At 39.3% G+C, this 27915-nt stretch overlaps 3 protein-coding genes across 9 annotated transcripts; 2 read left to right on the top strand and 1 right to left on the bottom strand.

The window, feature by feature from the left end:
• Positions 1-1226: 1226 nt before the first annotated feature.
• On the top strand, positions 1227-27839 carry LOC108146860 (GTP-binding protein Rhes). 6 transcript variants are annotated; one of them, XM_017273083.2, is made up of 5 exons: positions 1227-1301; positions 23053-23877; positions 24543-24736; positions 25603-25786; positions 26023-27839. In XM_017273083.2, the coding sequence occupies exons 2-5, from the start codon at positions 23354-23356 to the stop codon at positions 26429-26431; spliced, it is 1311 nt and encodes a 436-aa protein (XP_017128572.1). In that variant the 5' UTR covers positions 1227-1301; positions 23053-23353; the 3' UTR covers positions 26432-27839. The 6 variants fall into 6 exon arrangements, with proteins under 6 accessions (XP_017128572.1, XP_017128569.1, XP_017128571.1 ...); XM_017273080.2 differs by lacking the exon at positions 1227-1301 and adding an exon at positions 6328-6642; XM_017273082.2 differs by lacking the exon at positions 1227-1301 and adding an exon at positions 6328-6556.
• LOC108146579 lies at positions 8436-10353 on the top strand. Its single transcript, XM_041708499.1, has 5 exons — positions 8436-8775; positions 8833-8959; positions 9037-9309; positions 9362-9630; positions 10188-10353. The coding sequence occupies exons 1-5, from the start codon at positions 8558-8560 to the stop codon at positions 10351-10353; spliced, it is 1053 nt and encodes a 350-aa protein (XP_041564433.1). The 5' UTR covers positions 8436-8557.
• Positions 16415-19690, bottom strand: LOC108146861. Of its 2 annotated transcripts, XM_017273087.2 has the most exons (3): positions 19288-19689; positions 18328-18543; positions 16415-16641 (listed from the first exon to the last, which is right to left on the bottom strand). In XM_017273087.2, exons 1-3 carry the CDS (start codon positions 19634-19636, stop codon positions 16421-16423), a joined length of 786 nt encoding a protein of 261 aa, XP_017128576.1. In that variant the 5' UTR covers positions 19637-19689; the 3' UTR covers positions 16415-16420. The 2 variants fall into 2 exon arrangements, with proteins under 2 accessions (XP_017128576.1, XP_017128577.1); XM_017273088.2 differs by lacking the exons at positions 16415-16641; positions 18328-18543 and adding an exon at positions 19095-19181 and having other exon boundaries at positions 19288-19690.
• Positions 27840-27915: the final 76 nt, after the last annotated feature.

Below are 27915 nucleotides of genomic sequence, written 5' to 3' on the forward strand. Positions count from 1 at the left end.
GCTTAATAGTAAAATATGCATTTGACATGCGATGAAGTACAATGAGTGCACCGAGAAAAGTGCCAGCCAAGGTGCTAGTTTTGCATATTTAAAGCTTTTTAGTGTCAGCCATATAACTTGAAAATAACAAAAAATTTATTGTAGTTTTTTCGCAGTGTTCTGCAATCGTAAATATTTTATGTTATACTTTTAAGCAGCTAATATATTTAAAGGATATTTTTCTTATTTCTTGCATACTATACAAAAGTTTTTTTATGTCAGCCATATCTTTAAATAATCACAAGACGTTTTTTTGAGATTTCTCGCAGTATTGTGTATTCGTAAATATAATATTTGATGCTTAGCTTTAGAGCCGCTTATATATTTAAAGAATATTTTTAAAATTTCATACTATGCATAAATAAAGTCGTTTTTATGTCAGCCATATATTTTGAAAATGACAAGACATTATTTTTTCTTACAGTATTCTATAGACATCCATATTTTATTTCTTATTTCTAAGCATTTAATATAATTGGAGAATATATTTCATATTTCTTGAGATACACTGTTTATTATATTTTTAATTGTTATATAATAAGCTATAATAATTGTTGGTCTGGTAAATTATAATCTTACTAATAAGTGATCCTGAACATAAGCCAATGTCTGTTTAATTTGTGAGTGCTCTGTTTTTCCAGTATCACAATTATTTTATTTTTAGTTTAAAAATAGCTAAAATCTATTACTTTTTGAAGCTGCAATGCAAAACAGTTTTGGGGTCGGTTATCAAGCGTTCATTATTTTTTCCGGTGTGTCGCAACCCTGAGTGTTTGCACCGCGGTCATTTGTTTAAAGTTTCAATTAATTGGGCCGCATTTGTTGGGGGCAGTGGAGCGAACGAGCGATAAGCCAGAAATATGTTCTTCACTTTAGATGTGACATTTTGATTGCGACCGCATATTATTAATTTTCCGTCGCAGCTGAAAAGTATGCCATGTTTTAAACTACAATATAATTACGCACGCATTTCTGTACATGGAAATTTAATAATGCGTTCTTATGCTGACACACATATGGATGGAAGCACTAAATTTGATTTCAATAATTTAATATTAGACAGGGCAAAAGTAGACGTACAGTAACATCAACAGTCTTCTGTCAGTTAAGAGCAACTGTTGGCTAACAGATGAGAGGATTCGCGCTTTTTAACTGAAAGGCATCGTCCTCGTGTCCTCAGTTGTCTGTTGTTCGTAAGAGGAGCTGGATTTTCCGAGCTCCTCGATTTTCCCACCCCCATCCACCGAAAACGACTCGATTTCGTACGTAAATATTTATGTTTGGGAATTTCGCGTTTCCAGCTTGAAGTTTTACGAGTGTGAGTGGGTAAAAAAAAACTACGAGCGCGTTAAAAAGTTCACACACAAATTGCATTATTTCCGCGCAGCGATATATATTGGCGCGTTTTTCATGCTTTGCATATTTTTTCGCCCGTTGTAACTGGAACAAAAGCGGTGGAAAAAAGTTTAGGGCGATTGTTGTGGATGTGAATTTTGCATAAGAACATGAGCAGCAGCACCCAGGAGAACGAAAAGCGGAAGGAGTCGCTTTCATTCCGGACACTTAGCACTCAAAAAAAATTATTATAATTATGCAGTTGAAAAGAGGGAATATTTAATGTATAATTTATTTGTGATATAGTATATATTTTCGATATTTTTAATTTGGGTTTATTATTTTAGTTTGGCTTTAAAAATGTGTGGTCTGTTTTATAAACTGATGGTGACAAGACAACAAAAAAAAATATATTTAAAATTACATCTCCATTTTTTTCAATGCCTACACATTCATACGTTCTTATATGGCAAACGTCTCATTTATTTTAAAATTTCCATTTAAACCCGCTGAGTAAGTTGCTGCTGTTGCTGTGGGGATCAAGTAACTTGTGATTCGTGAAGCCAAGTGGTTTCTCGCCACCTGAAAATTAGTCGAGAGCTCCCTGATTTACAGCGAATTTTAGGTGTATTAAGGCATTAGGCCAGGTCTTTGCCTCTGGCTGAGAACTTCTCCCTTCCAAGCGGCCAAAATGTAATTTTCTTAGCACTTTTGTTCACGCCCGACGACACATGTTGTGGTTCACACACCAACTCACCCGCATTTACCGCACCCATACAAAGCGACTTGACACGGACACAGATACACAGAAGCACACACACACACCCAGAAACCGCAGACACCGATACTAATGCCCCCGGCAACATTTACATACTCGCCCAAACATAAGCATAAGCGCAACTTAGCTTGCCAAAGTTTTTTGTTCAACTTTCCGTTGCCAGAAGCGAGCTTTAAATGGGAGTGGACTGGTCCTGACTAATTGATACCCTAACAGCTTGTGACAGGAGGGCTGGTGTTTTATTGCTGCTATAGGGTTCATAAGAATATTAATCATATGCAATGTTGCCACCATGTGGATAATTTGAAGTTAAGATCGATACATCTAATTTTGAATAAAATAATTTTAATTAAAATAAACCTTTTATAAGAAACTTAATTTGTGTAATAAACGAAAAACGTGCTCAAGTTTTTCTTGGCCTTATTGACTTACTGTCATGTGCTGTCAACACACTAACAAAACGATAGCCAAAATACCCTTTTATTACTGCTTGGCATATTTAAATGCTGGAAGACCGAAGTTCGAAAGTAGCTGCCAGAAAAATGCTTATAGTACAATCTCCGTCCTCAAATCGTCTGGTTGACGACACGCTTAGATTCAGCCCTTGGGCTGTGGCACTTTGGCACTTTGAAACTCTGGGATTGCGGTGGATTTAATCGATAGCCACGCTAATAGTTGTGCTGGGCGACATATGGGAATATCTGATGGGGCTGCATTTCAACTCCTGGCTGCCAATCATTTTACGCTTGATTGCCGTCCAAGGCCGGTGGCTCTGGCCCCGGAATACAGAATACGGAATCCGAAATCTGATGTTTTTCCGTGGGATTTGGGCAGCCAAGTTAGACATTAAGCCGGTGGCTGAGGCAAAGCCCCGTCTGAACTGCCGGCAATTCATCTAAATCAGGTTCGCTGTGCGGTTGTGGCTTCAATTAATTAAAACAAATTGTATTTGCCCGTGGCCCTGAAACCCATCGGCCGGCTGCTGATGGCCGGCCATCTTCCGTGTACACACTCATTCTTTTTTCAATTAATTGTTATTTCATTAGCTTCCATTACTCGCCGAGCCACCCACGCGGGCAATTAATGAAGTGGGGCGCCCATTCACCATTCACCTGGCTAGATGCCGAAGTGGGTTGATCCTAGGGAGTTGAGCGTTATAATTTTCACTTTTATTGGCTTTTAATGAATGCGAAATTGCCAGGGATTATGAATACACTTGCCCATTATCTGCTGCAGGGCCATTCATTAGATTACAAAACGTTTTACGGGCTTTGGTTGGGGTCTAAGTTTTACCTTTCTCACTTTCCAGTGGCTTAAACATTACACATTTTTGTTTATTTCTACTTAATTTATAATTTTATTTATAATATAATATAATATTTATTATATATATATATTTTTTTTTTCTTATTTATTTAACAATTAATGAAGCAAAATTCTTGTTGCTTTGCATTACAAATTTTGTTCTGCTCATTTCACATAATCTTTAATCCTTTACAAAAAGCTAATCACTTGTCATCTAACAGTTTTGATGAAATGTCGAATCGCAGCTTAAACTGAAAGTGAAAACACGGCCGATGGCCTCAGGTGCATTGAGCAACTGTGATCGAAATGGCATTGTCACCGAATCAGTGGTCTGTTTGTGGAGGGCTGCAGCTTTCAGCTGCCGCTTGACTTGAATTCAGGAGCCGTTCCATTGACTTGTCAAGTGATGCTATCAAGCCGGGCTTGTGGTCGTTACACTGAATGCGCCTGTATGTTTGTTTGTTTGTCCGCTCAACTGCTGATTCACTTGTCTGCCGCCTGGCAATTGAATGCCACTCTGCGGCAACGCAATGCACTCCTGTGGGCTCCATCCTGTCTGACTGCCATTCTGCGTGAGTCCTTTCAACACTTTGCACTTCCCGGCAAACAATCACATTCATTGACTTGCATTACGGTGTTTTACGGTGGTTCGTACTACAAACAGTTCTCCCACACATGAGGGACTTTTACACCGCAGAAGGTATTCCCTTGCAACTGGGACGCCACTCGGCTGATTATTGCTTACTTATTGATAGCGAAACTGATTCGCCAAGTGTGCGGTAAAAGCAGCGATAAGTTTGCTCCCTGCGGAGCCAGTGAAGCATGCCACTTGGCAGCAGATACTTTCGTATCTCTCAGATACGATGGCTGACTTTCTGTCGGCGGTAATTAAACTAACACACCATACAGATCCTGCTGAAATGGGTGAAAACAAGCCTCGAGCTTTTAACTGTCGGTATATGAAAAGCCAATTATAAAATCACAATAATGTTCAAATTCACATCACAATTTTTAAATCAAAAGAGCAAATATTATCAGTATACGCGTAAAAGTTAATAAATGCTAAAATAACAAAGTAATATCCTTTCGAAAATCACAGATATGTTTAAAATCCCATTAAGATGCTTTAATCCAAAGAGCAAATATTGATTCCAGCGCACTGGCTATGGAAAATGTTATATATTTTCATTTTCGCTTATTTGTTATCCTTTTGCCATTATTGATTTGGGAGATAGATTGCATTGGGGTGGTTGTGTTTGCGTTGGTCTTTATTTATAAATGCTAGATTTATGAAAAGCTAAAGAAAAAAAAAAACTATTAAAAGTGGCTAACCAAAAAAGACCAACTGTGAAGCTCTAACCGCAGGCATTTTCATATTCTCTGAAATATTTTGAATTTCGTAACAAGTTATACTTTAAAGTGAGCATATGATGGGCGTCCTCTGCTTTGCCCATTCTCTCCAGTGGCAGTTAACTTTGAGTTTCCTCACCTGAGCCAGGGCACTTGCCCCATTTGCCCCACTTGCCCCACAGCGGGGGATTCCCCACGCAGCCGGGAGTCGTGAGTCCTGAATCAACGCCGCAAACCGCAAAGGACACGCGGCAGACCGCAGACAACAAAAACAAGTGAAAACAGTTGAGCCCACTTTGGAGGTAATGAGGCGGTGCTAGTGGGTCGCAGGCAGGCATTAGCATTAGCCATTCAGCGCAGAGGCACTGGCTTATTTTCATAATTGCCGCGGCTAAGTCGCGTTCTTGGCGAAAAAAACAGCAAAAGCGCAGCGGGATTGCCGCTAATCAGGACCTCGGTCAATAAACGACTTGATAAACATGATGAAATGATTACAAAGTCAACAGCTTATTTGCCATGCCAGAGACATTTCAAATTCTCAGCTCGGTACTCAACTGAATCAAAGTGCGTGGAGTAAGCACGATTTCTTAATTATGTGTACACACGACTGCACGGAAAGAAATTAAGATTTTGATTTCCTGGGAAACCATTAAAGGTGACTTATTTAATCTCTGGGCAAGGGTACGGGAATGGATTTTGACTTTGTAAATACATATATTTTTGTTAAACAGCATTTCCACTACGATTTCCATTTTCCTCCATGAATCTTTGAATGCCAGTATTTATTTTGAAATTTCTTTTTTGCCCACTATTTTGATGGTGTAGAAATTTTCTTGTGCATAATAAACAATTTGTCAAAAATGTTGTAATTCCAGCCGTTTAACGTATTTGGTTGGTGTTCATACAAGCCACGAAATTATTAAAAATTTATAATTTTTGCTTAATATTCAAGCTGACAAAATTGCACCCAAAAAAAGAAACTTTATACAACATTTTTTAGCACACACAACATTTTACAGCTATGGAATTTGAATTTATTTAGGAAATATTATTTTAAGCTTTATAATTTTGCCAGTTTTAGCATACTTAAAATTAAAGTAGGTAAGAAATTTTATGAGAGGTTTTAGACTTTTAAATGTATCTTATCCCTCAAACACAGACTCTTTAAATATATTAAATTTAAAAAGAAAAGTAATGAATCGATTTAAGACAGTGTCAAATTTGTTTTGTGTGTGTTGTGGTGTTCACATTTAAGTTGGATGAAGAATAAAGTATCCATTGGGAGAAAAGGAGATGAGTCAACCACCCGCTTGTTGCTGGCAAAAACTTTTCATTATATTTATGATACAGCTTGACTTTTGTTTTGTTTGTTTAACTTCTTGTCAACCTACATAATCTGGGGCTCTCTTTTTTCCCGGCTGCTCTGTTAGCCAACTCTCTTTGCCTGTTAGCCAGTGCGCAGGTCGCCGGAGTTGGCAATTGAATTTCACAGTAATTTCCTGGCCACGACTGGCATACGCTTCAGATAATCACTTGTCGGCCTGCGAGTCGGACGTGTTTTAGCCGCAAAGTAGAAAACGAAAATTGTAATAAAGGCGCTTTCGGAATCCGTTTGTTCATTCATAAAGCCGTGTCTTTTTACGCGAAAGCCACAACAAACACGCATTCGCATCCTGGAGGACAACGACATCATCACTCGTGTGTGTGTGTGCGTGTGAGTGCTGTATTGTGTGTGTTTTGTGCCGACAGGTAATACATCCACTGACCAAGGTGATAGTAGAGAAAACACACATAATAATTGCAAGGGACAAGCGAGTTAGTTGTTGTCCATTCAGGTGAGCCGAAATTTGTCGACAGGACATTGTTATCGCGGCGCCATTATGCTATGTGATTTCTTCTAATGCAATTTGGGGACGACTATTTCATTCGATTTGCCTTGCCTTTATTTGATTTTATTGTTGATCCGTCTTTAATTTGTTGCTGGACACCTGCGGGCAGGGCGTATACTTGATGTTAAGACGCCCAACTGCCCCATAAAAAGACTTTCTGGGGTTTCTCCGGTACAGCCACATTACCCACTCAAAGCGGTCCAAATATTTTATGGTCTACCACTTAAGTGCATCGCTGTCTTGGCTTTTGTCTCTCCTTTTATAGTTGGTGCTTGAATTTTAAACGGCTGTCATGTGTCTCGTGTATTCTGGTAAGTGAAGGACCGTAAATCTCTGCTGATTATGTTGCTCCTTCGGCAGTTAAAAATTCAACAAAACCAGCAGAAAATATATATATATATATGCGCCAGCAAACAGCAGTCTCACATGCTTTGCATATTGCTTATCTAAATTGTTTTTGCCAGTTCCCCCGGAGTTCACACAAGTGGGAAAAAGGCGGTCGGGCCATTAAACAGAAAACACATACTCTCGGCTAGGCCATTTTTCAATGTCATTTAAAGGCAGCAACGGAATTTCGACATTGGCCATTAATAAATTAGTTAGCAGTTCGTGTCTCAGCCTGCTAATTGAGTGGTAAATGCGAATACGCTTTGAAGTCGAAGTCCTGGAAAAGACGTGGGCTGAAATCGCAGCTCTGAAATCAGGAATCAGCATCAAATTAAAAAAGAAATGCCCGAGATCCAGGAGCCATCAACAGCTGCGCCCACGCCCCAAAAAGAAAGTAATTTAAGGCGCTTTCCGCAAGAACCTTTCACCCCCATCTGTCCTTCACTTCCGTCGCAGCCTTTCGCAGCCTTTCACACATCTCTTAGCACTTTGGCCAAAACTTTACAGCCGCTTCGGTTTAGGGCATATATAAATAAATACATAAATGGGAATCTGAATTTGGATGTGTGTGCGAGTTTGTTTGCCTGTCCTGTTTTCCTACAAATCTTTTTAACAATTCAAAAATGTTTACTGGAACGAATTTATGGGATCCCTGTTGGTTGGCTTGACTCTCACATCTGTTGTGCAACTTGGCTTAAAACCTTCTTCGAGGCCGAATACTCATTACATTCTTGTTGATTTTGGATTGAATATAAGAAATATACGAAAACATCAGGAAGCGCATATCAAATGCAGAATATGAGAGTTCTGAGAAGTATTTTTCAGCCCAAAAATAATGTTTGCATTCTTTCCAGCGAAAAGGCAAACGATTATTATAAAAAATGTGGGGCATTTAAGAAGACCAAAAGGGAGTCTGGTTGAAAAAACTGCTGTAATTTAAGCTACATGAACATGAGCTTTATTTAAGGGTGTAACAAATTGTTGTGCGCTTACACAAAAGCGATATAGAAATGCAAAGGGCATGGGTACTGGAAGCCAGCTTCAAATATAAGTAGATAAATCAACCTGCGCCATAATCCTTGAAATTTATCCATTGAAAATCGGGCCATCTATCATTCGACAGAATCTATTCAAACAGAGTACAACAGGGCTAGCAGTCCTTCAATTCAATTCAAAGAACTCCCTGTTGGCTGTCATGTGTTGCCGCCGTAATCATTTGATTTGGATGCGGCGGCAAATTCCCGCAGAGTGTGTTATCTGCTGGAATTTTGGGGTATTGTTATGAGGGAAATACCATGAAGATACCCTTTAAAATGCCAGATGTTTATGCCGGATGTGTGGCAGTAAAGTGAGTTGTATGCTCCAGCAACAATTGTTTTGCGTGTCAGGTTTCTTTTGTGTTTTTGTGTTTTTTTTCGCCCCGTTTTAACTCATTTTCTCCGCTCTATATAATTTTGGGGTGCTAATTCACAAAATGGCGTCTCCTAGTTCCCGGACTTCTTTTGCACACAAAAAACCACCGCCTCCTCTGGTTCCAGCTCGTCCTGTTATTGTACCACGCCCCAGTATGCTGCAGTTTGAGCCCCACGAAGAGCAGCGCATTTCCAGATGCAGGTACATGGTACTGGTTTATCTCCTCTTCGTGGTCTTACTTTTGCTTGCTTTGGTCCAATGGGAGGTTGTGTCGTATTAGTAAGTTTTTTCTTAAAATATATGTTTCTCTTCAATCATAAGTGTTTCTTCATACAGTAAACCATTAACCAATTTCTTTCTGGCCAAGTACTGGCTGAGTGTGTGTTGTATGCTGATTTCAGTTCCACTTCTCGCGTTATTTTTGCTCGTCCGCAAAGCGAGATATATGCCTATTCTTGGATGGGTACTATTATGTCTCATTGTAGGTATATTTTAAAAGTAGTTCATTCCTATGAACCATATTTCAGATTACAGATAGAGCTTATGGTAATTGGCATTTGCACATTTGCCGCTTATTGTGATGCGTGGCAATTCTTGATATACTTTACCATAACTGCAATGCTCATAATGACCTCTCTGCTTATTGGCTCCTTTATTCCCTGCGATTTGACCGCAAATGTGGCTGTCGTTTTCATGGTCAGCATACAGATATTTCTAGTGAGCATATTTCTGCTGATGACCTTTATGATGATTGATTCGGCCGATGGATTTTTCTATCCCTTTGCCGCTCTGGTTTTGGTGATTGTCTGTATGGTAAGGTGATCTGTTTAATTAAGGGATTCCTTCAATCAGTTCCTGTACCCAGTTTACCATGTACCATGCCCAATTGATCCGAGGTTGGCGGTATGCGGAACTATATACCACCGACGGACTATTTGCCGTGATCGTTCTATTTTGTCATTTCTGTATTATGCTGATGCTCTTTTGCTATTTGGAATGGAAGGATGTCGACGAATATGACGCAGTAAAGGATATTGATGATCTCTCTGATGAAATCACTGAAAATTACGATGAATCTGTAGGTTTTAGAGGCCTGAGTACTGATGAATTTAATGAAGGCGTTATAAGGCTTTAATTTTTAACTCAATCGGCTTCATTCGTCTTAATAAAAGTAAAGCAATAATTATTTATTTAATTGCAATTCGGTGATATGTTTAATTAAAGTTGCCATCAGGAAACTTAAACAGACATTTACAATTTTAAAATTTCCTATAGCTGCCAGGCAGAAATTAATTCGTAATTAATTCGAATGTGCAGTGGAAACGCCGTCTTATTATGGCAAGAATTATCCCAGTGTTGTTTTAATAAAATTGAGTCGGGAATTATCTCTCTTCGTCGTAATCCGCAAAGAGAGACCGAGCGAGTAGTGGCCATCTGGCAAGTGGCTCAAAGGATTCCCCGTCAGGGAATATAAATTATCGCATTATGCTTGCAGCTCAGCTTTTTCGCCCGTCGCGCCATGATACCAATTAGTATAATTACCAGGGGAAGGAAAATAAAAACAGCACTTTTAGTTGGTAAATAGTTCATGAAAAGCGCAGTTCTGCTCCTCCAAGCTAGTCGTTGGCCATTGCTGTGCAGCGGGCATTATTTTGTATTAAATTGTTGTAATTTTTAAGTCGCTGACAAAGCTGTGCCACAAAACACAACTGTCACTGGAGATTTTTGGGTCAGGCGTTTTCGGTGACCACTCAGGACGGCAGGCGCCGGCTAAGCCTCCCCGTCGACATTATAATAACATCCATCATTCTGGACCATATACAAATGACAACAACTGCCAAAGTAGCACACAAATAAAAATATAAACAAAATGGGAAAAAAACAAAAAGCCAAAAACGACTTTTGCTAGGACTACTCGCTGAGTAAACATGACATATTTTTGTTTACCCGAAACGTTTTCCTCGTTTTCCTCGTTAGAACGGCTGCTGATGGGCCTTTTAGGCCAGAAATGAATTGGCCCTTTGACCACCATTTAACCTGCCGTTTGCCGCCTTTATACACTCGTTTTTATCCGCGTACATAAGGCTGTGCGGGTGTATGAGTGTTTATCATCCAATAATAAGCAATTTCGTGCACATAATTGGCAGTGGCAGCATGAGTCGAAGTGGACAAAGTAAATAGCCATAATTAATGTATACAACATAAATGTGACCTGACCGAAATACGAAAAAAGCGGTCGAAGAACACGAAACGGCAGAGCCACAAAAACTGTTTGTCTTCAATGGTGCACAGTGGTTGGAAAGCTCAACTAAGTTGTATTATTATTGAAGAACTTAAATCCTGAAGGTAATAGAATGGGAACAATGCGCTTATAGCCTTAAATAATATAAAATGTTTTTAAAGCGGTTAAATAATAATCACTATAAAAACTCCCTTAAATTAAGAAGTCCTTTTGAATTTAATGTAATCTTAGAAATCCAGGAAATTCCAAATAATTTCATTACGATTGTTATAAAATCTATTACATCTAAGCTCAAGCATATAATGGATATTATTAATAACATATTCCATAACGTGAAAGCCTCTTAAGAGCTTTACCACTGTAAGCTGCTAAACGATATATGCCGTAAAATGCGTATACGCCGCGTTGTACACATTGCCAAATGTGCAATAAAGACGGTTTCTTCATTGATACGCAAAGCAGCTATATGGGCATCTATATTGTTAGATTGCAAACTGTATATTGAGTGCCGAATGTTTGAGCCAGCAATCGTTAAAATCGCTAAGGATGAAAAGTGCGCGAATGCGGACAAAAACGAGGGAGGCAAATATGGCACCAGCCGCAAAATTGGCAGAAACAACAGGAAAATGTATTTTCCCGGCGTCGCGATGCTGTTTCGTTGATATTCCCCGGCTGATTGCGTTGACGAAATCGCATTGACGAGCGCGCAATACAGCAAAAAAAAACGGACATATATCACAATTATGTAAGTGACAAATTTTTTTTAATTTGGAATTTCTACCTATATTGTTTAAGAATTCAAGCGTAAAGAGCTTAACAATTTAATTTTGGTGGAATTATGAAAGCTTTATATAGTGGGTTTTCATTTTACAGAAAGAAGCTAAATTGGTCGGGAATTTTGTGTGACCTTTTGTTTAAAATGTTAGCATGTTCTTTTCAAACACCCAAATTGCTGAACAATGATATTTTTTCCATGTGTAGAAGCAGGAGCAACAAAACATCCTGCGGATATTCGCCGGCCTAGGGTGGAAGATTGCAGGAAGTGCTGCTGTGTGAGTGTGTTTTTTGTACTTGGACACCCATCAAGGGTCTGAAGCATTCTCATTATTATAAAAAAGATGAGAAAGCGGTGGAGCGGGCAAATTCCAAATTAGATTTGCACGTTGTGTCAATGAAGGTTTGCTACACAACGCCGCCCGGGCCTCATTTAATTTTCCTTTAATTTTCGGGAAAGCACATTTGGTCGCGCGGCAAGCACTAATCAGGCGCAAAGCCTTTTTATTCCGATAATAGTAAAATTAAATAAATGCAAACTGCTGTGAAAATTTGAATTTACATTTGGGGCTAGAGCACAAAAGAAGTCTGTGAAATTTATGCGCTTCCCCCGTCGCGCTCCTTGGGTACTGTAAAATGTAAGCCAATGTCATTGTCGAGCGACGACGTTGACAGCTGCTCCCCAAAAAAACCATCACCCCTCCGTTTATGTTCTACTATGGAAGGTATAAACCGCCACCCCTTTCCCGTTGATGGTTGCCTTTTGTAGCCTGCATTGCTGTGACATTTTTATTACAAGGGCTCATGAATTTTATTTGGCTCGCGAGCAACGGATGCCGATTTTATGGGAATTTTCGCTCCCGCGGCATCAAATTTTCGGTTCCTTGTCCGGCGGTGAGTAGAGCGAAACTATTCGCCCAAGAAGACGAAGACGATCGAAAAGAAATTGTGTGCACAATGCGCTGCCCGCAAACAACTCTAATTAAAAAAGTTTTACGTTTAACCACTTGAGCTGGCTCAAACACACCCATGAAGGCATGTGTGTACGCACACTGAGGAAAAATAATTTTAATAAAAACAACAATTTATTTATGTATTTTGTAATTGTTATAATGGGCAAATGATATAAAAAAAATATTTTATTGTGAAAACACGATATTAAAACAGTTCTAATATTATTTGAAATTAAGTAAATTTCTTTCTCTTTATATCAGCTTCAAAGTTCATAATGCAGTTTTAAAAATGACTCAAAATAGTAATACATTAATTTAAAACAAATATAGGAATAATAAATAGGCAATTATGAAAAATATATATTTACGAAAATTGTGAAACTAAGTTAACCTTAACATAATGTTTATTTTATGCACATAAAATTAAAAGCATTGACCCAAGAAATTAACTTAATTGTTGACTAACTTAGTAAAACACAGAATTATGAAAAAGTAAATTATGTTTATTTTAAGCACATTACATTTGAATGCCACGAATTGTCACTAAAAGACCTAATTGCTTCCAGACTTGACAAACTTAAGTGGCTTTTATTTTCTGTGCAGCATGTTTGTGGCATGTGAGTGTGTGGCCAGACAATCAAAACTTTTGCCACAGCCGAGGAAACTTCAAAGCAAAGACAACCGGCGGCCTAGAAGCGGAGGGCCGGGAAGGTGGCAATAAAATTAATGAAGCGCCTCGGCTTTTAGCCGGCAGCCATGAGAGAGACATTAAAGCGGTTCGTCGGAACAGTTGTAGGTCATGTCATTGCCAATGTCTGTTTAAGTATGCGCACAAAGACTGGCGTTTTGCAGAAATTACGAGGACAAAAATGGGAATGAGTTCGAATGAGATGAAGCCCAAGAACAGGACAATTCGCCCGCGGGACAGCGGCCAGCTTGTTTTTGCTGATGGCGGTGGCTAATCTCTGATGTACACTTAATTATGTGGCACACTTTTGATTGCCGGGGGACTTGGCTGAGTGTCCATGCGAAAAAGAGCAACCCTTTCAGGTTGGTCCCAAGCACCCATTTCGGCCATGTCATGTAAATTTCATTTGCCAAATGCTGTTAGACTTTTTGACATTTTCATTCAACTTGGCAATGCAAACAAACGGGCGGGGAGCGATGGGGGCAGTTCATGAATGACAGAGGCTTGCAAAGGACACCGAGAGGAGCGCACCTAATCCGGCTGCCAGCTGAAAAAGTTCCCAGCAAAGTTTCCAAGTTGAGCGCCAAAAATTCTTATCACAACTTGCAGTGCATTCCATCAATTTTGCACCACTTTCTGCCCCCCAAATCTTCCACTCTATCTCCTCTCAGTACTACTGCAATAAAGCAATCAATTTTGAGTCCATGTCCCCCGCCGGCATTTTCCATCTCTCGCCTGTTTTTTTTTAACCTGAACAGTCAACGATGAACGACACCTTTGACACGGGCCATTGAAAAAGAAAAATATCGACGTGAAGCGAGTTATTCAACCGAATTCGTAATTGTTTTTAAATGAAACTCTTTGTCCTTGGCCGTGGCGAGTTGGCAGCAATTCAGCAGTTGAGCAGTTGTGCAGTTGAGCAATTGAGCAGTTCAGCAGTTCACCCGGTCCTCAATCAATCAATCGAACAATCAAGCCATGTTTATCTGCAGCGCTCGATATCGACAATAAGTAATGAACACGAATCGCGAGTCTGAGTCGCTCAGTCTTATCGGATTGTCCCTGCCGTACTATATATTGTCTGCTCATTTGGAATATTTCTGTTTGCATTATGTGCTATTTGCACATTTGATTGAATAAATTGATGTACACTTGTCATGCAATCGACAGATTAGGACTGAGGCAAGGCCTAACACAAACACTGTCTGCGTACTAAGTTAGAGCTAATAAAATTAAATGGTAAAAATATAAAAACAAAGACTATTTTCAAATAAGAAGCAACTTAAAATTCAGTAGGTTCTTATATTTACGTTTAGAGCTTAAAAAGAGTATATGAATTCGTGGGAAAAACATGAAAATGAAGATGTCCTGCCAAAAAGCTTCACATACCAAAATGAAAAGCAAATACTTACAAGAGTTGGCAAAGTGCACATTTTCTCTTTGTCAATAAACTCACCAAATTACATTAAATTTATAATAGAATCAAGAATTTAATGGCATTTCTCAAAATAATCTTAGAAAATCCTATTATCCTCAAATTTTAGAAAAAGCCACCTCTTGTCAATATTAAATAAGCCATAACGCAAAACTATGTATAAACGCATTGCGCATACGCACTGTTTGCCAGCTATCAGTCTGAACAAATTAATGCGACATGGCAGCAATTAGTCCAACGCTGCTAAATGATTTAAAACTTACGCCAAACTTTGTCCCTCCCACCACTTGTTTGTCCGCAACATTTTGCTCAAACTTTTAATTATTACACACTTGCGACTTGTTGTTCAATTTGTTCGCGATGCTGCCAGATTATAAACTTTTGTCGAGTTCAATTATGTACGTCGAATCGCCGGCATTGTTTGCTCTAATTCGCTCGGGAAACTTTTTGCTTTTTCGGACGGCCCATTTTGATGTGCAATTAGTGCCGGGAAAAAGCGTAAATTTTTGATACGAAACTCAGACCGACTAGACCGTATATCTCAGAGCTCCAGGCGACCCAAATCAAACTAAACTATATATCTGCTGCCATGTTCGACGCAAATATCAGCTTCTGGCCGTTTTACTACACGGAAACGGTCGAGCAGCGACGAAAATTCGTAATAACTGTTTTCTTGGAGTTTGCTGGGTTCGTCGTGCTTGGATTTGTACATTGGATCTTGATGCTAACGTTGCTGCAGTAAGATTTTCAGTTATTTAATCCTTGATTTTTGTAAGTTAATAAGAAATTTTGCTAGAGATTGGATTTTTGATTTGGTAAGAGAGCACTCATCTGCATTGCTTCTCAGCTTTGTCGTTGGTATATTCCTGCTGCTGCTATTTGCCATTAGCAAGTCACTGCGAAAAATGACCTGTGTCAATTGGCTGATTACCATGATTATAGTAAGTAAGCTAAATTAATAGTTATATAATTCATATTTTCATTGCTTGAGAGAAAATTAATTGGTAAATCTAACTTTATACTTGCTAAATCAGAATGGGTGTTCCAAAACTTAAATTATATATATTGTAGGGAAACGTTACTTAAACTATAAAATTATAAAATTTAGACAAGCTCTCAAATAATTTATAATTTTAAAAATGTAGATGTATGTACTTCTAGTTTTTAATTTAAAAGTTGCTACTTTAAAGAAGAAATAATTATTAGGTATTAAATTATTAGCATTAAATGGTTAAAAAAATCGTATTCAGGTGGAATGTGTGGTGATTTCTCTCAGTGTACTGATTGCAACTTCAGGAATGTTGTATATGCTAGCTGGATTTTTAATTGTCGCCCTGGTGATTGTGTTTGCTACTTTAATCTCTGCTTTAATGCCGGTGAGTGGCTGTATGGAAGTGAGAGTTAAGCCCCGAAAAATGACAAAATCCTTTCCACCCACAGTACGACCTCACAGGTACTGGACTTTACCTATATATTCTAGCTACTGGAGCCTACATGCTGAGCCTATATTTCCTGGTGTTATTCGCTGTTCTTGATGTGTCTTGGGGATTTTACCTCTTCGCGGCCTTAATCGCCTGCGTTGTGGTGATAGTAAGGGCATTCCGAATTTCATACTCTGCTGCTGTCCGCCGCATAACCACAAATCACTTGCAGTTCCTGATGTATCATGTGCAGTGCATCATGGGAGGAAGGAGGTCCGCGACCGGATTATACGATGATAAGTTCGCCGCCCTGCTGCTGTTCCACGAGTTCATAGGTCTCTTTGTGCTGACCCTCTACTGGCGACCCATAATGCAGCGCCTGCAGTTGAAACAATAAACGCGCCGTCCGCTCTATACCATGCCCTTGTATTTCAAACAGTTTTCCAAGCGATTTTCATTCCCCTCCCCAAGGGGCTTTTGCCGGCGACAGCCGCCGGGTCCTCGCATGTGCAGAATCACATGATCCCGACACTCGATCCGTCCATCTCCGTTGCAGTCCCAGCCATATCGCTGCACATAGCCACGCACAATCCTCTCGGCGCAGTCTTTCACCACCACGCATCGTTCGTAGTCTGCGGGGCATAGAGTGGGGAGAACGGGTTAGGCGATGGTCATTACACGCTTGTGGCAGACTGCCAACAGGGGCTACACTCGGAAATTTTTTTTTAAATTTAAATAAATCTAAAACAGAATACTATTTTTCTCATACCAATGGCAATAATTTTTATTATTGAAATATATATATTTTAATTGACTGCCACTTTAAAACAACACTTTTTGTGTGTACGTATCACAACTCATATTAAAAAAAAATATGAAAATATATATATTACACAAAATTTTAATGTTTTTTGCTCAAAATTGGTATGTACTTTGTACCTTTGAAACATATTTACGCTAACACATTTATGTTGTTGTAACATACCCCAATTAATAATCAAAAAGTTTTTATTACAGCTCATACAAATTAAAATTCACATTTTCCAACATGCATATATGTTAACAAAAGGTTTAACATAAATCCTTCATTATACCCTTGCAGAGGGTATTATAATTTCAGTCAGAAGTTTGCAACGCAGTGAAGGAGACATCTCCGACCCTATAAAGTATATATATTCTTGATCAGCATCACTAGGCGAGTCGATCTAGCCATGTCCGTCTGTCCGTCTGTCCGTCTGTCCGTCTGTCCGTCTGTCCGTCTGTCCGTCTGTCCGTCTGTCCGTCCGTTTATATGCAAACTAGTCTCTCAGTTTTAAAGCTATCTGCATGAAACTTTCCCAGAAGTTGTCTTTCTATTGCAGGTAGTATATAAGTCGGAACGAGCCGGATCGGACGACTATAGCATATAGCTCCCATAGGAACAATCGGAAAAATAAATGAAAAAAATTATAACTTTGCTGTTTTTTAATTTTTTGTTTAGTTCTTCGACATTTAGTAATGGTTAAATATTTCCGATTTACGGTTTAAATTTCATCAAAATCGGACGACTATAGCATATAGCTCCCATAGGAACAATCGGAAAAATAAATGAAAAAAAATTATAATTTTGCTGTTTTTTAATTTTTTGTTTAGTTCTTCGAGATATAGTAATGGTTAAGTATTTCAGAATTATGTTATAATTTTCAGCAAAATCGGACGACTATAGCATATAGCTCCCATAGGAACAATCGGAAAAATAAATGAAAAAAAAATTATAACTTTTCTGTTTTTTAATTTTTTGTTTAGTTCTTCGACATATAGCAATGTTTAATTATTTCAGAATTATGGTTTAAATTTTATCAAAATCGGACGTCTATATCACATAGCTCCCATAGAAATAATAAAAATATATAAAATAACTATCTTATAATTGAGCTGCAAATCATCATAGTTTCAATGTTTTTCAGCATATACTCAAGTAAATCATAATTTAAATATTTTCAAAAGTATTTAATTCATGCAATAGCTGCAAGGGTATATGAACTTCGGCTTGCCGAAGTTTGCTTTCTTTCTTGTTTTTGGCTATTTTGGCTTTGTCGAAATAATATTTAAACATGTTGGGGGTGGTCATGTTTATCTTTTTAATTGCAAACAAGGCTATAATCATTAATAGCCTGTGTTGCTTACTAATTGCTTTAATGAATAGTAGATGACTTAAATCATGAGTGCCTGATAAGATAAGCGTTGGTCTTTAGTTTGACAAAAGCTTAAGATTGATCCACATATTTGAATTTAGCATCCAAAATGCATTTCAATTTGAATCTCAGTGTATGCCTTACCCTGTGCCAGTGAGTCGTCCGTGTCAATTGTCCGCAGTGCATCCTGCCAGTAGCCGTGGGAGATGCGATAAATGCCGCACGGCTCCTTACCCCGCCCTCGGTTCCCGCAGATTGCCGGAATATTATCCGTGGCGGTGGTGGCCATGCAGGCCAGGCACTCGTCGCTCGGCTGCGATGAGCTAGGAGATGGCCGGAATGTTGTTATCGTCTGGGCAGCTGCAAAATGCATTCCAAAGACAGGCCCAATTAGCCGTTTAAACGAAAACATTTACCACACAATATAGCTAACAGAATAGTTGCGAAGGGGGTGACCCAGGGCTAAATAACTCTTAGACCTCACGTTTTAGTTGAAAACTTTTAAGATAACACCAACTACAAATTGGGTATGTTCTATTAGCCATTTGGGCAAAGAAACTTTAAATTGTAGTTTAACAAACTATAAATTGGTGCTTAAAATAAGCCTTTCTGTGCAGGAGTGTTCAAAATAAAATGAAGTTCAATTACCAAACCTTTTCATATACTTATTCTCAGTAACATTTACATATTTACTTGAAAGCACTCTTAGCCCAAAATTCAGCTCAAATTAATTTTGTTTTGAACATAGTTTAATAGATTTGTGTTATTTTTACTTTCTATGTAGTCGTAAAGATTTGTATTATTTTTTCACTATAATCTTACAGTGGAAAAGTAATGATGACTATGACAAATTGAAATGACTTACTAAAAATCGAATAAAAAAATCTAAGCGGCATAATAAAAACAAATCATACAATGAAACAAGCATGTATTTCTTATCGCTTTTATTTCGAAACGCTGATCTGCTGGCTCTCCTAATGGCAATTCTAATCAGTCAACTGGGGAAGAGAAAAAAAAGAACACCCCAAGAATATAACCCGCTTATAAAATTATCTGATGGGGAAGTGCTCTCAGTGATTGAACAAGGGTCCTTGAAGAACTCACCCACTGCGGCTGCGGTGACCAGATGAAAGTCCTCGTCCTCCGCCGCCAGGCCATCATCCACCCTTTCCCGATCCTTAAGCGTAATGTGCAGTCGGCCCAGGCGATGCTTCTGTCTTAAGTGCATGTAAATGGCGCCGATGATGAGCAACAAGGCGATAAAAATGGCGCCCACACTTAGGACTTCCCGGGCGCGGCACCACCTCTTGCTCCAGCGCCGTTTTCCACTTCGACCGGATATTGACAGGGCTTCGGCGTACTCCTGGTGGACCGGCACCTTCGAGGCATCCGTCTCCATTTCCTCACCATTCTGGGCCAGCTCCGCCATACTGCTGCTGGTGGTTTGTTCCATTGCCGGACAGCTTTTCCCCTAGGCTGTCACAACCTGACTAGCCCGACTTGGTAGTTTCACACAGCTCCAAGCTCCAGGTGCTGCCCCAGATAACCTCCGTTCGATTATCGCTCAATGTTGTCGGCGTAATTGATGCTCACTGCTTGCGGTTTCTCACCCAGCTAATCTGTTCCAGCTTTTGTTCTCCGCTTCTCTGGCATTTTGGCGAATTTTCTCTCAGTTTTCTCAACCACGCGTACACCTGAACAAATCCGAATTGTTGTGATTTTCATTCACAAAAGTTCCCCGCGTTTAATTTCGTGCTTTGTTTATTTTATAAACACATATTTGAGGACCTTCAGTATCAATGTTGCGTGTATTTTGAAAATCGTCCACAAACTAATTAAATTTTGTTGTAGAAAGTGTTTTCATTATTTTGTGAAACCAAATATTTGTCCACATTTTAGCTGATCAAAAGTTCTTTGTCTGAACTTAATTAAATTTTGCTTATATTTTAAAAGTGCCTATAACAAGAATCGCTTAACTATTAGTCATGGAAATAAACCAGTTTTGTCATTGAATATTTCCATTAGGTTGCATAGGTAACCTGTTTTGAAACATATATATTAAAATTCCATATATAGTTTTGTTGTGTAAAACGGTTTTTCCTAGATTTTTCCTAAGGTTTAATTTATGTAAATTAACAACATTCAAGCACAAAGTACGTTTTATATTATTTAAAATAGAGATGGTTATCGCTTTTAAGTTTGTTATATTATCAGTTGAAAATAAATACAGTAAAATTGTTAGTAAATTATTATTAAAGAATTAAAGTTCTTTTTTTTTAAAACCTCAATTTTTGTTTGTGTATTCCTTAGATTGGGTGTCGATTACACTACGTTTCCATTTGCGACATGACAACTTATGGCAGGCGCCCATTGAAAGGGGCTATGGGTGGCGATGTTTGCCAAGTGGGAGGTGTTGGGTGCTTTTGGCGGACAACCTTGCGCATTTGTATGCGCGAATTGTAAACAAATATGAGAAATTGTTGAGACTCTTGCGGCGAAATTGGAACGATAGTGGGGGCAGCAAGCAACAGCAGGATCCAATGGAGTGGATCCAGGGGTGGAGCCATTCAAAGGGGTGTGAACCAGACGTGCTCGGCACCTCCTGAAGTGGCACTTGTCATACGCAAACTAACTCCACGACCATCGTAATCTGTCAACAGCGAAGTGTGGGCTCACGCGTGCATTGCATTCCAAGATATCCCTGTTTATTTCGCATCTATTTATATTATTTTTAAAATACCTTCGATCACGAGTCTGTACAAATCGATGTGTCAGAAAAGATTTTTCTGTCCTTTTACGTTTTTCGAAGAATGATAAAATAAAACTATTTAAAAGTTTTCCAAGTGGTGAGACAAAAGGAAAGTAATTGACACTTTTGCGTAAGTGCAGATGTGTTGCATCCTCGAAGCTTTAGTTGCTTCAGGCATACAATTTTTCACGAGCTGTTAAGGAAATAGATATGTTTTAAAGTTTAAAACTTATTCAGCAACGCAATAAGCAATAATTCATTTTAAATTTATAGCCTTTAAATAGAGTCTTCACTAAAACAATATTAAAAGTTTAAAATAAAACACGTTTATTTAATATTGTATATTGCATACATTTGGAAACATTTGGAATTATTTAAAAAACCTAGTAATATATGAGGCACCCTCTCCTTTCCTCTTAATATTTTAAAACTAACTTTATCTAAAAATGTGTTCTCAAACTTTTGTCTTTAAGTTTTGAGTTCTTAACTTTATTTTGCACTTATAAAGATCTCCCCTTTTTTAGGGGAGGCCTCTGGAAACCTGCTGCACAGGTGCTCGGCAAATAACAGAACTGCTCCGTCACTTAGTTGATTATTCTTTCTGTTTTTGTACAGCAGCCATTTCCACATTGCCTTGCAAATGTCGCCATTGTCTCAAGGCGTTTCCGCAGCCATTTTTGTATGTTTTTCCTCTTACGGCCAAGGCAAAGAGCCATTTGTGTGTGTGTGGGGGTGTATAAGTCCTGTCCCCCTTACAAACACATGGCCAGATGAAAGGACGTCCCAACCGCAAGCCAAAATCAATTATGAAAAAATGACCAGTAGTTGGGCTAAATGGCCTTTATTTGACTGGGACTGGAACTCGTGTTTTTTGGATGGAGTGTCGCATTCTGTGTGTAATACTATGCCGTGAATTCTTTTCTTGCAAATTTTCCACTCGAATTCCTTTTGTAAGCAGGCATTTCAGCCCTCATCCGCCTATTTTTCTTTTCACCATCCTGTCGACCGAAAAGAGAAGTGCACGAAAACGGGGAAAATGAGCTGAAATCTGAACGCGAGTACGAGCTCTTGGTGCACTCGATTAACGGTAACGGCTCTTTCCGGTCTGATTTCCCACCGCCCACTTCCTCTTTGCGCCCACTTTCACCCACTTTTTCCTTCCCCGCCCGCTGTTGCTGCATGCGATATGCATGAGTTGAGCCAATGTGGCCATTCCGGCTGATGTACAAGGAGCACGTAGCATGCTAAAACAAAGTTAATTAGATTTGCGGCAAGATGCCCATTAAGGCCCGAATGAGGGGGGTTACGGTCAACCCAATAGCCCTTTTAATGTGAAGAGTGCAGCTGGCTTTTCAAAATTTCCTTTTCATTGACTTTGATGAACTCGTGGTTTCGCCAATTAAAGGCGGCTATCGCACTTGGAGGCTATAATGTCCAGAACTAAAACATGTTCTAGAACTTAAAAGTCCCGAAATTTTATACATATTTTGTTTATTTAAAAATGTTAATTTATTATTGTCATCCAATTGTTCTTATTCTTAATATAAAAAATAATTTAGACTTAAAATAAATTCTTAAGTTAACTTCTAAGCAAAAATCCAATTATGACATAGCTAAATGCAGCTTAAGTTTACCAACGTTTTTAATTTGCTATTTCTTGCACTCGCACAGTTTTATTAAAAAAGCTGCCGAAATTCGCTTCCCTCAGGCTTAAGGTAATTTAAATCACAAAGTTCACTACTTAAGCAGCAAAGTGGTGCAAATGTTAGGTAAATTCGCTAACAATCGGATTATCATTGCATTTGGCTAACAAGAGGACTTTTCCCAACCGCAGATAATCTGGTTTTTGGAGTGACGGGTATGTGGTAGTCGAGGATTTTGTTTTACGGTTGCATTTCCCCCCTATTTTCCCTTTGGGTTTTTGTGTGTGGTTTATTCGTGTGGATGGGCCTGAGGCAATTACCCCGCTTAATGGCCTCCAAAATGTTTGACTCCCCCCTTTTCGCGCGCCTAGACTTACCGCCAGTAACTTTCTTGCTTTCTCCTTTGAGCAGCTGGCGTAACTTTTTTTATATATTTACGAGCTGAATGTATTTTTACGTCCTTACATCTTTTTGCAGTTTGGCGCGGAGGAAGCGCGCGACTAATGCATTTCGCCCGGGATAAAGTTATACCATTAAGGCGGCTTGAGGTGTAGTGGTATAGTATAGTACATATGCAAATGTCAGCTTGTTAACGACAAAGTTGAATGATTGAAAATGCAAATTGCAACCGCCACTGACTTGCTGTCGAGGCTGTATATCGTGGAAAACAGGTGCTGCACCACCACCATCACCACAACCATCAGCATTGTAGCCACAAATTAACCCACCGGCGGTGCCGACGACAACCAGTTAAAGTGGCGGAAATGACACAGTCAAAATGTATCGCTGCAAAAATTGGTTTTGTGCTAGGAGCAACAACAACAACTATGTCGATGTGGCACTAAATGAGGTGCCCATTCACCCAACAACAGCAACAACAACACCCAACAGCCGCAACAACAGCGCCAGCAATAACAACAACAACGCAAGGAGCAACAGCAGCAAAAGCAATCAGCAGACAAACCCCACCGCAGCGGGTCACAGAGCTGTCACCATCCACTCAACCACCACCCATCCAACCCATCCAACCCACACAACCACCACCGATGAGGCTTCCCCGCCGCAGGTCCACGTGGTCACCTTTCTGGACGAGACCACTGCGAGCGGGAGCAACGGAGCCGTGACCAGCAACCGCCTGGTCACCACCGCCGAACTCCACCAGGCCCACATGCTGGAGCACCACTCGAATCTGGACGCCATCGAGCAGGCGGACGACTTCATCTACGGCCCCGGCGCAGGATTGTCCCTCTGCGACGACAGCCTGCCCTCGGCCAAAAACTGCTATCGACTGGTCATGCTCGGGTACGTATACGACCTGTGGATTCGCACTGAGAAAATCCGGGGCGTAACAAATTTGAAAATACCATTTCTACAAAATATTTTATATTCTTGAATGCATTTATTATTATTTTGTAAATGCTTTTTAAGAGTGCTTACATTCAGGACGACAAAAATTCCAATGTTAAGTGAACCAATAAATGAACTAAAATTCTTTGAATTTACAATTATCGGTATCTGTTTTCTATCAATCGGTTAAAGAATCTATAAGAAAATGTTTTTATCGGTTGAAAATGTAAATGTATCCTGAAAATAAATTTATAAAGTACTTTCCATCGATTAAAACTTTTCTTATGGAACTTATAAAGTACTGTCCACTAGTCAAAACATTTCATTAGCTTGGAACATGAAATTCAAATTAATTGACATTTTAAATAAACTAGTTGAAAATATATTTAGAGCTTAGCCAACTTCGTTTTTACAACAATATTTTTTGAACAATTCCTATTTTTCTTGACATTTTGATTTTTCACAACCCGAAAGTTTTTTTTCAATGCAAAAACCGTCGAGTGTATGGCGCCCATTCAAGTTAATTTTGAGCTTTTATTGACGTTACTCTGCATTTGCCAACTGGACGGCGACAGCTTGAAATCCAATCTCGATTTGCAATTTTCGTCCTTCCCATGCAGCTCATCACGCGCCGGCAAGTCGTCGATTGTGGCACGTTTCCTGGGTAATCGGTTCGAGGAGGCCTACACGCCGACCATCGAGGAGTTCCATCGCAAGTTGTATCGCATACGGAATGAGGTCTTCCAATTGGATATTTTGGATACTTCTGGCTATCATCCGTTTCCCGCAATGCGTCGTTTATCATTTCTAACTGGTGAGTGTGACGTCTTGGACACCAAATAGTTGCATGTATGTGCGGCATTCCAGGGATATGCGGCAAACGCTGCGAACGCACGTTCTATCACTTAAGTTGCCGACTTCCTTCATTGGGTGCCATTTAATGTCCTATAAATTATCATAAAAATCAGGCTCAGCTGCTGGTAAACAAAGTTGGCTTCTATACCCTTTGAAACGATTTGATGGCGTGGGCACTGTTTTCGGTAACTTTCCCTGGTCATCAAGGGTGTCGTTAATATTTGAAGTAAAAAACCTGAAACTGTAATTAAGACCTTAAAACTAATTTCCAACAAATTAGTTTGAATTGGTATTCATATTTATTTGAAGATACTTAGGTAGGGCTCGAAATAATAATCAGCATTATAAATTAATAGTGACACATTACTACGACTGGCACTTTGAGCAGTGATATACATAAATATCCAAGGTTATCCTCAACGTTTGTTAGAATTCGTTCTGGTCTCTAGAATAATTCTTTACTTGTTGTTTAGTCACGCCTCCCCGATAACTTCTTTTGACTTCTAAAAGCGTATGGAAGTATATATGAATTGCAAATAATAAGTAGGGTATTTATATATCAGTGGCATGCGGCTATTGATTTTCCTATGCTTCATTTTCGGTTATCCGAGTTACCCTAAACAACCCAGCCCTCACACACAATCTCAAACACATTAACTTTGCGGAGATGAGCTTCAGATGTCAGGACCGCTTCATATAGTGTCTGGAAAATTGCGAGTGCGTAGGTCATAGATGCGGGGCTATAAATAAGCAATAAATTTACATTTGCAAAATCAAACAACGATTAATGCTTTTCTTTATGGTTTTCGGTTTCGCCCTTTGCAGGGGATCTCTTTATCCTCGTCTTCAGCATGGACTCCCGAGAGTCCTTCGAGGAGGTGGTGCGCCTGCGGGAGAATATACTGGAGACCAAATGGGCGGCCCTGAATCCCGGCTCTGGATTCAAGAAGAAGAGTCTTCCGAAGATACCCATGATTCTAGCGGGCAATAAATGTGATCGCGACTTCAAGTGAGTACAATCAATAAAGAATCTCAGGTGTCATGGAAAAAATAAATATGGTAGTTTCAAAAAGCATAATGACAATTAATTTTTTGAATTTATTTTTCCACATTTCTTTTAATTGTGAAATGCCACACTACTTTTTCTTTAGACTTTCAAGACAGTCAAACTTCTGTTTAGATTACCGTGACACCTGTTGAAACGATTGAGGCTGAATAATCCCAATAAATGTTTTATCCTTTCAGAACTGTGCAAGTGGACGAAGTGATGGGCTACATCGCTGGTCAGGACAATTGCTGCACCTTTGTGGAGTGTTCGGCGCGTCAGAACTACCGCATCGATGACCTTTTCCACTCCCTGTTCACGGTCTCCAATCTGCCGCTGGAGATGACCCCGAATCACCATCGTCGTCTGGTGTCTGTCTTTGGGGCACCCTCGCCCCTCCCACCGCACGGATCCGCGGTAGGTGGAACCAAAAAGAACGCGCTGTCCATCAAGCGGCGATTCAGCGATGCCTGCGGGGTGGTGACCCCAAATGCCCGACGGCCCAGCATCCGCACCGATCTCAACCTGATGCGATCCAAGACGATGGCCTTGAACGAGGGCGAGGGGGTTCGGAATCCCTCGCGTTGGAACCGCTGCGCCCTAATGTAGAAAACGAGGGCAGTGTGATAGTAGTGATGAGCGGATCCTTGGGGACAGCAGTAAACTCCCAACTAATTATAAACGCAGCGTTTGGGTGATTTCGATATTATAGTGTAAATACTCGTTTAGTCTGGACGCGGCAAGTGTGTTAAATACTATTAATTAATTATGCATTTAGCACTTTCTCGCCATCTACGGACAAAGGCAAAAACCGCGCCATATGCATAATTAAAATCTGAAGCGATACTTTGGCATTGCATACCGAACAGAAGCATCCACCCACCTCTGCCTGCCCAATGTCCAATCTGAATAATCCTACGCACTTGATGCTCAGTTTTTCCCCCTTCATTTTTGTATTACATTTTCCATTTTAATTGTATTCGTTATTGTGATCGTTGTTATTGCACATTTACTTGACGCACACACAAAAACCAAAACGCAGAGGACAATAATGTTAAAACGTATTCGGATTTGCGGAATTCGTAATTGTTATTCAATTTAATTTATAGATTTAGCCAACTGAATTTAGATGAATTAACAATGAGCTAATTTGATGTTACCGTTGATTGTTGATGATACCAATTTGAATATTTGACCATTAGGAAGTCGTTTTGTTTCGGCACGCGCACAACTCAACTGTCAGCCCACAAAACCTTTCGAAAGATTGCATATCAGCCAAAACTGGAACCGATACACACCGAATCAAAACTACTGAAGGGAATCTTGACCAACAAACATACCAAATAACTCTACTGTAACACTTGTACACCGACTATGGTTAACTATATTGCAAAATTAAAAAAACAAAAAAAACCTATAAGATACACACTTCTAGCGTTAAACCGAATTTATCAGATCTATTCTCGATTCGATTTTGGCTCTCAAAGGGCGGATTTCCAATCGAGAACAGCTCCGTAAGTTTAGCAAATTCGAGTTTCAATCTAACCTAAGCAACAGCAACAATTTTCGCGAGTTTAACATTTATCAAGTATTATCGATAAAGGAATTACAAAACATGCGTTTCATCGCGTCATGAAACCAAGACCAAAGGATTATTCTAGCTATACTTACCAGTGACATAAACGCTAACCTAAATATGTATTACCTTACAAGTTAATAAGATTTCAAACATTTTTTAGGCAATTATCGTTAATGTAAACATAAAAAAAGCAAAGTGCAAATATTTACAAATTTCGCGTTGGGCCAAAGTGCACGAATATAATATATGAAATAAATATAAATTTAAATAAGGATAATACCCGAAATTTGGGTGATTATTCGTCGAAGTTATCATGATTTACGATTAACCAAGAAAGCTAACTTTTTAATGCTTTGGATTTGCATTGTTTATTTACATATTATGGATATTACAAACGATTCAATTACGATTAAATAAAATTTAAAACACAACTTAAAACGAGGGTTTTGTTTTGGAATTCATTGTGAAAGCTTTGATAGCCTTGGAAAAAACCTAACATCCTTCAAGCTTTTCA

This window comes from Drosophila elegans, unplaced genomic scaffold (genome assembly GCF_018152505.1).
Source record: "Drosophila elegans isolate 14027-0461.03 unplaced genomic scaffold, ASM1815250v1 contig_208, whole genome shotgun sequence".
NCBI lineage: Eukaryota > Metazoa > Arthropoda > Insecta > Diptera > Drosophilidae > Drosophila > Drosophila elegans.

Bases quoted from the DNA above. Each gene is read 5' to 3' on its own strand.
- LOC108146579 (XM_041708499.1), top strand. From the start codon at position 8,558: ATGGCGTCTCCTAGTTCCCGGACTTCTTTTGCACACAAAAAACCACCG. The intron at 8,776-8,832 runs GTAAGTTTTTTC...TTCTTCATACAG, and splicing joins TGGGAGGTTGTGTCGTATTA to TAAACCATTAACCAATTTCT. The intron at 8,960-9,036 runs GTACTATTATGT...TTACAGATAGAG, and splicing joins ATATGCCTATTCTTGGATGG to CTTATGGTAATTGGCATTTG.
- LOC108146861 (XM_017273087.2), bottom strand. From the start codon at position 19,636: ATGGAACAAACCACCAGCAGCAGTATGGCGGAGCTGGCCCAGAATGGT. The intron at 18,544-19,287 runs GTGAGTTCTTCA...TGCATTTTGCAG, and splicing joins GGTCACCGCAGCCGCAGTGG to CTGCCCAGACGATAACAACA. The intron at 16,642-18,327 runs GTAAGGCATACA...TATGCCCCGCAG, and splicing joins GGACGACTCACTGGCACAGG to ACTACGAACGATGCGTGGTG.
- LOC108146860 (XM_017273083.2), top strand. From the start codon at position 23,354: ATGTATCGCTGCAAAAATTGGTTTTGTGCTAGGAGCAACAACAACAAC. The intron at 24,737-25,602 runs GTGAGTGTGACG...CGCCCTTTGCAG, and splicing joins TCGTTTATCATTTCTAACTG to GGGATCTCTTTATCCTCGTC. The intron at 25,787-26,022 runs GTGAGTACAATC...TTATCCTTTCAG, and splicing joins AAATGTGATCGCGACTTCAA to AACTGTGCAAGTGGACGAAG.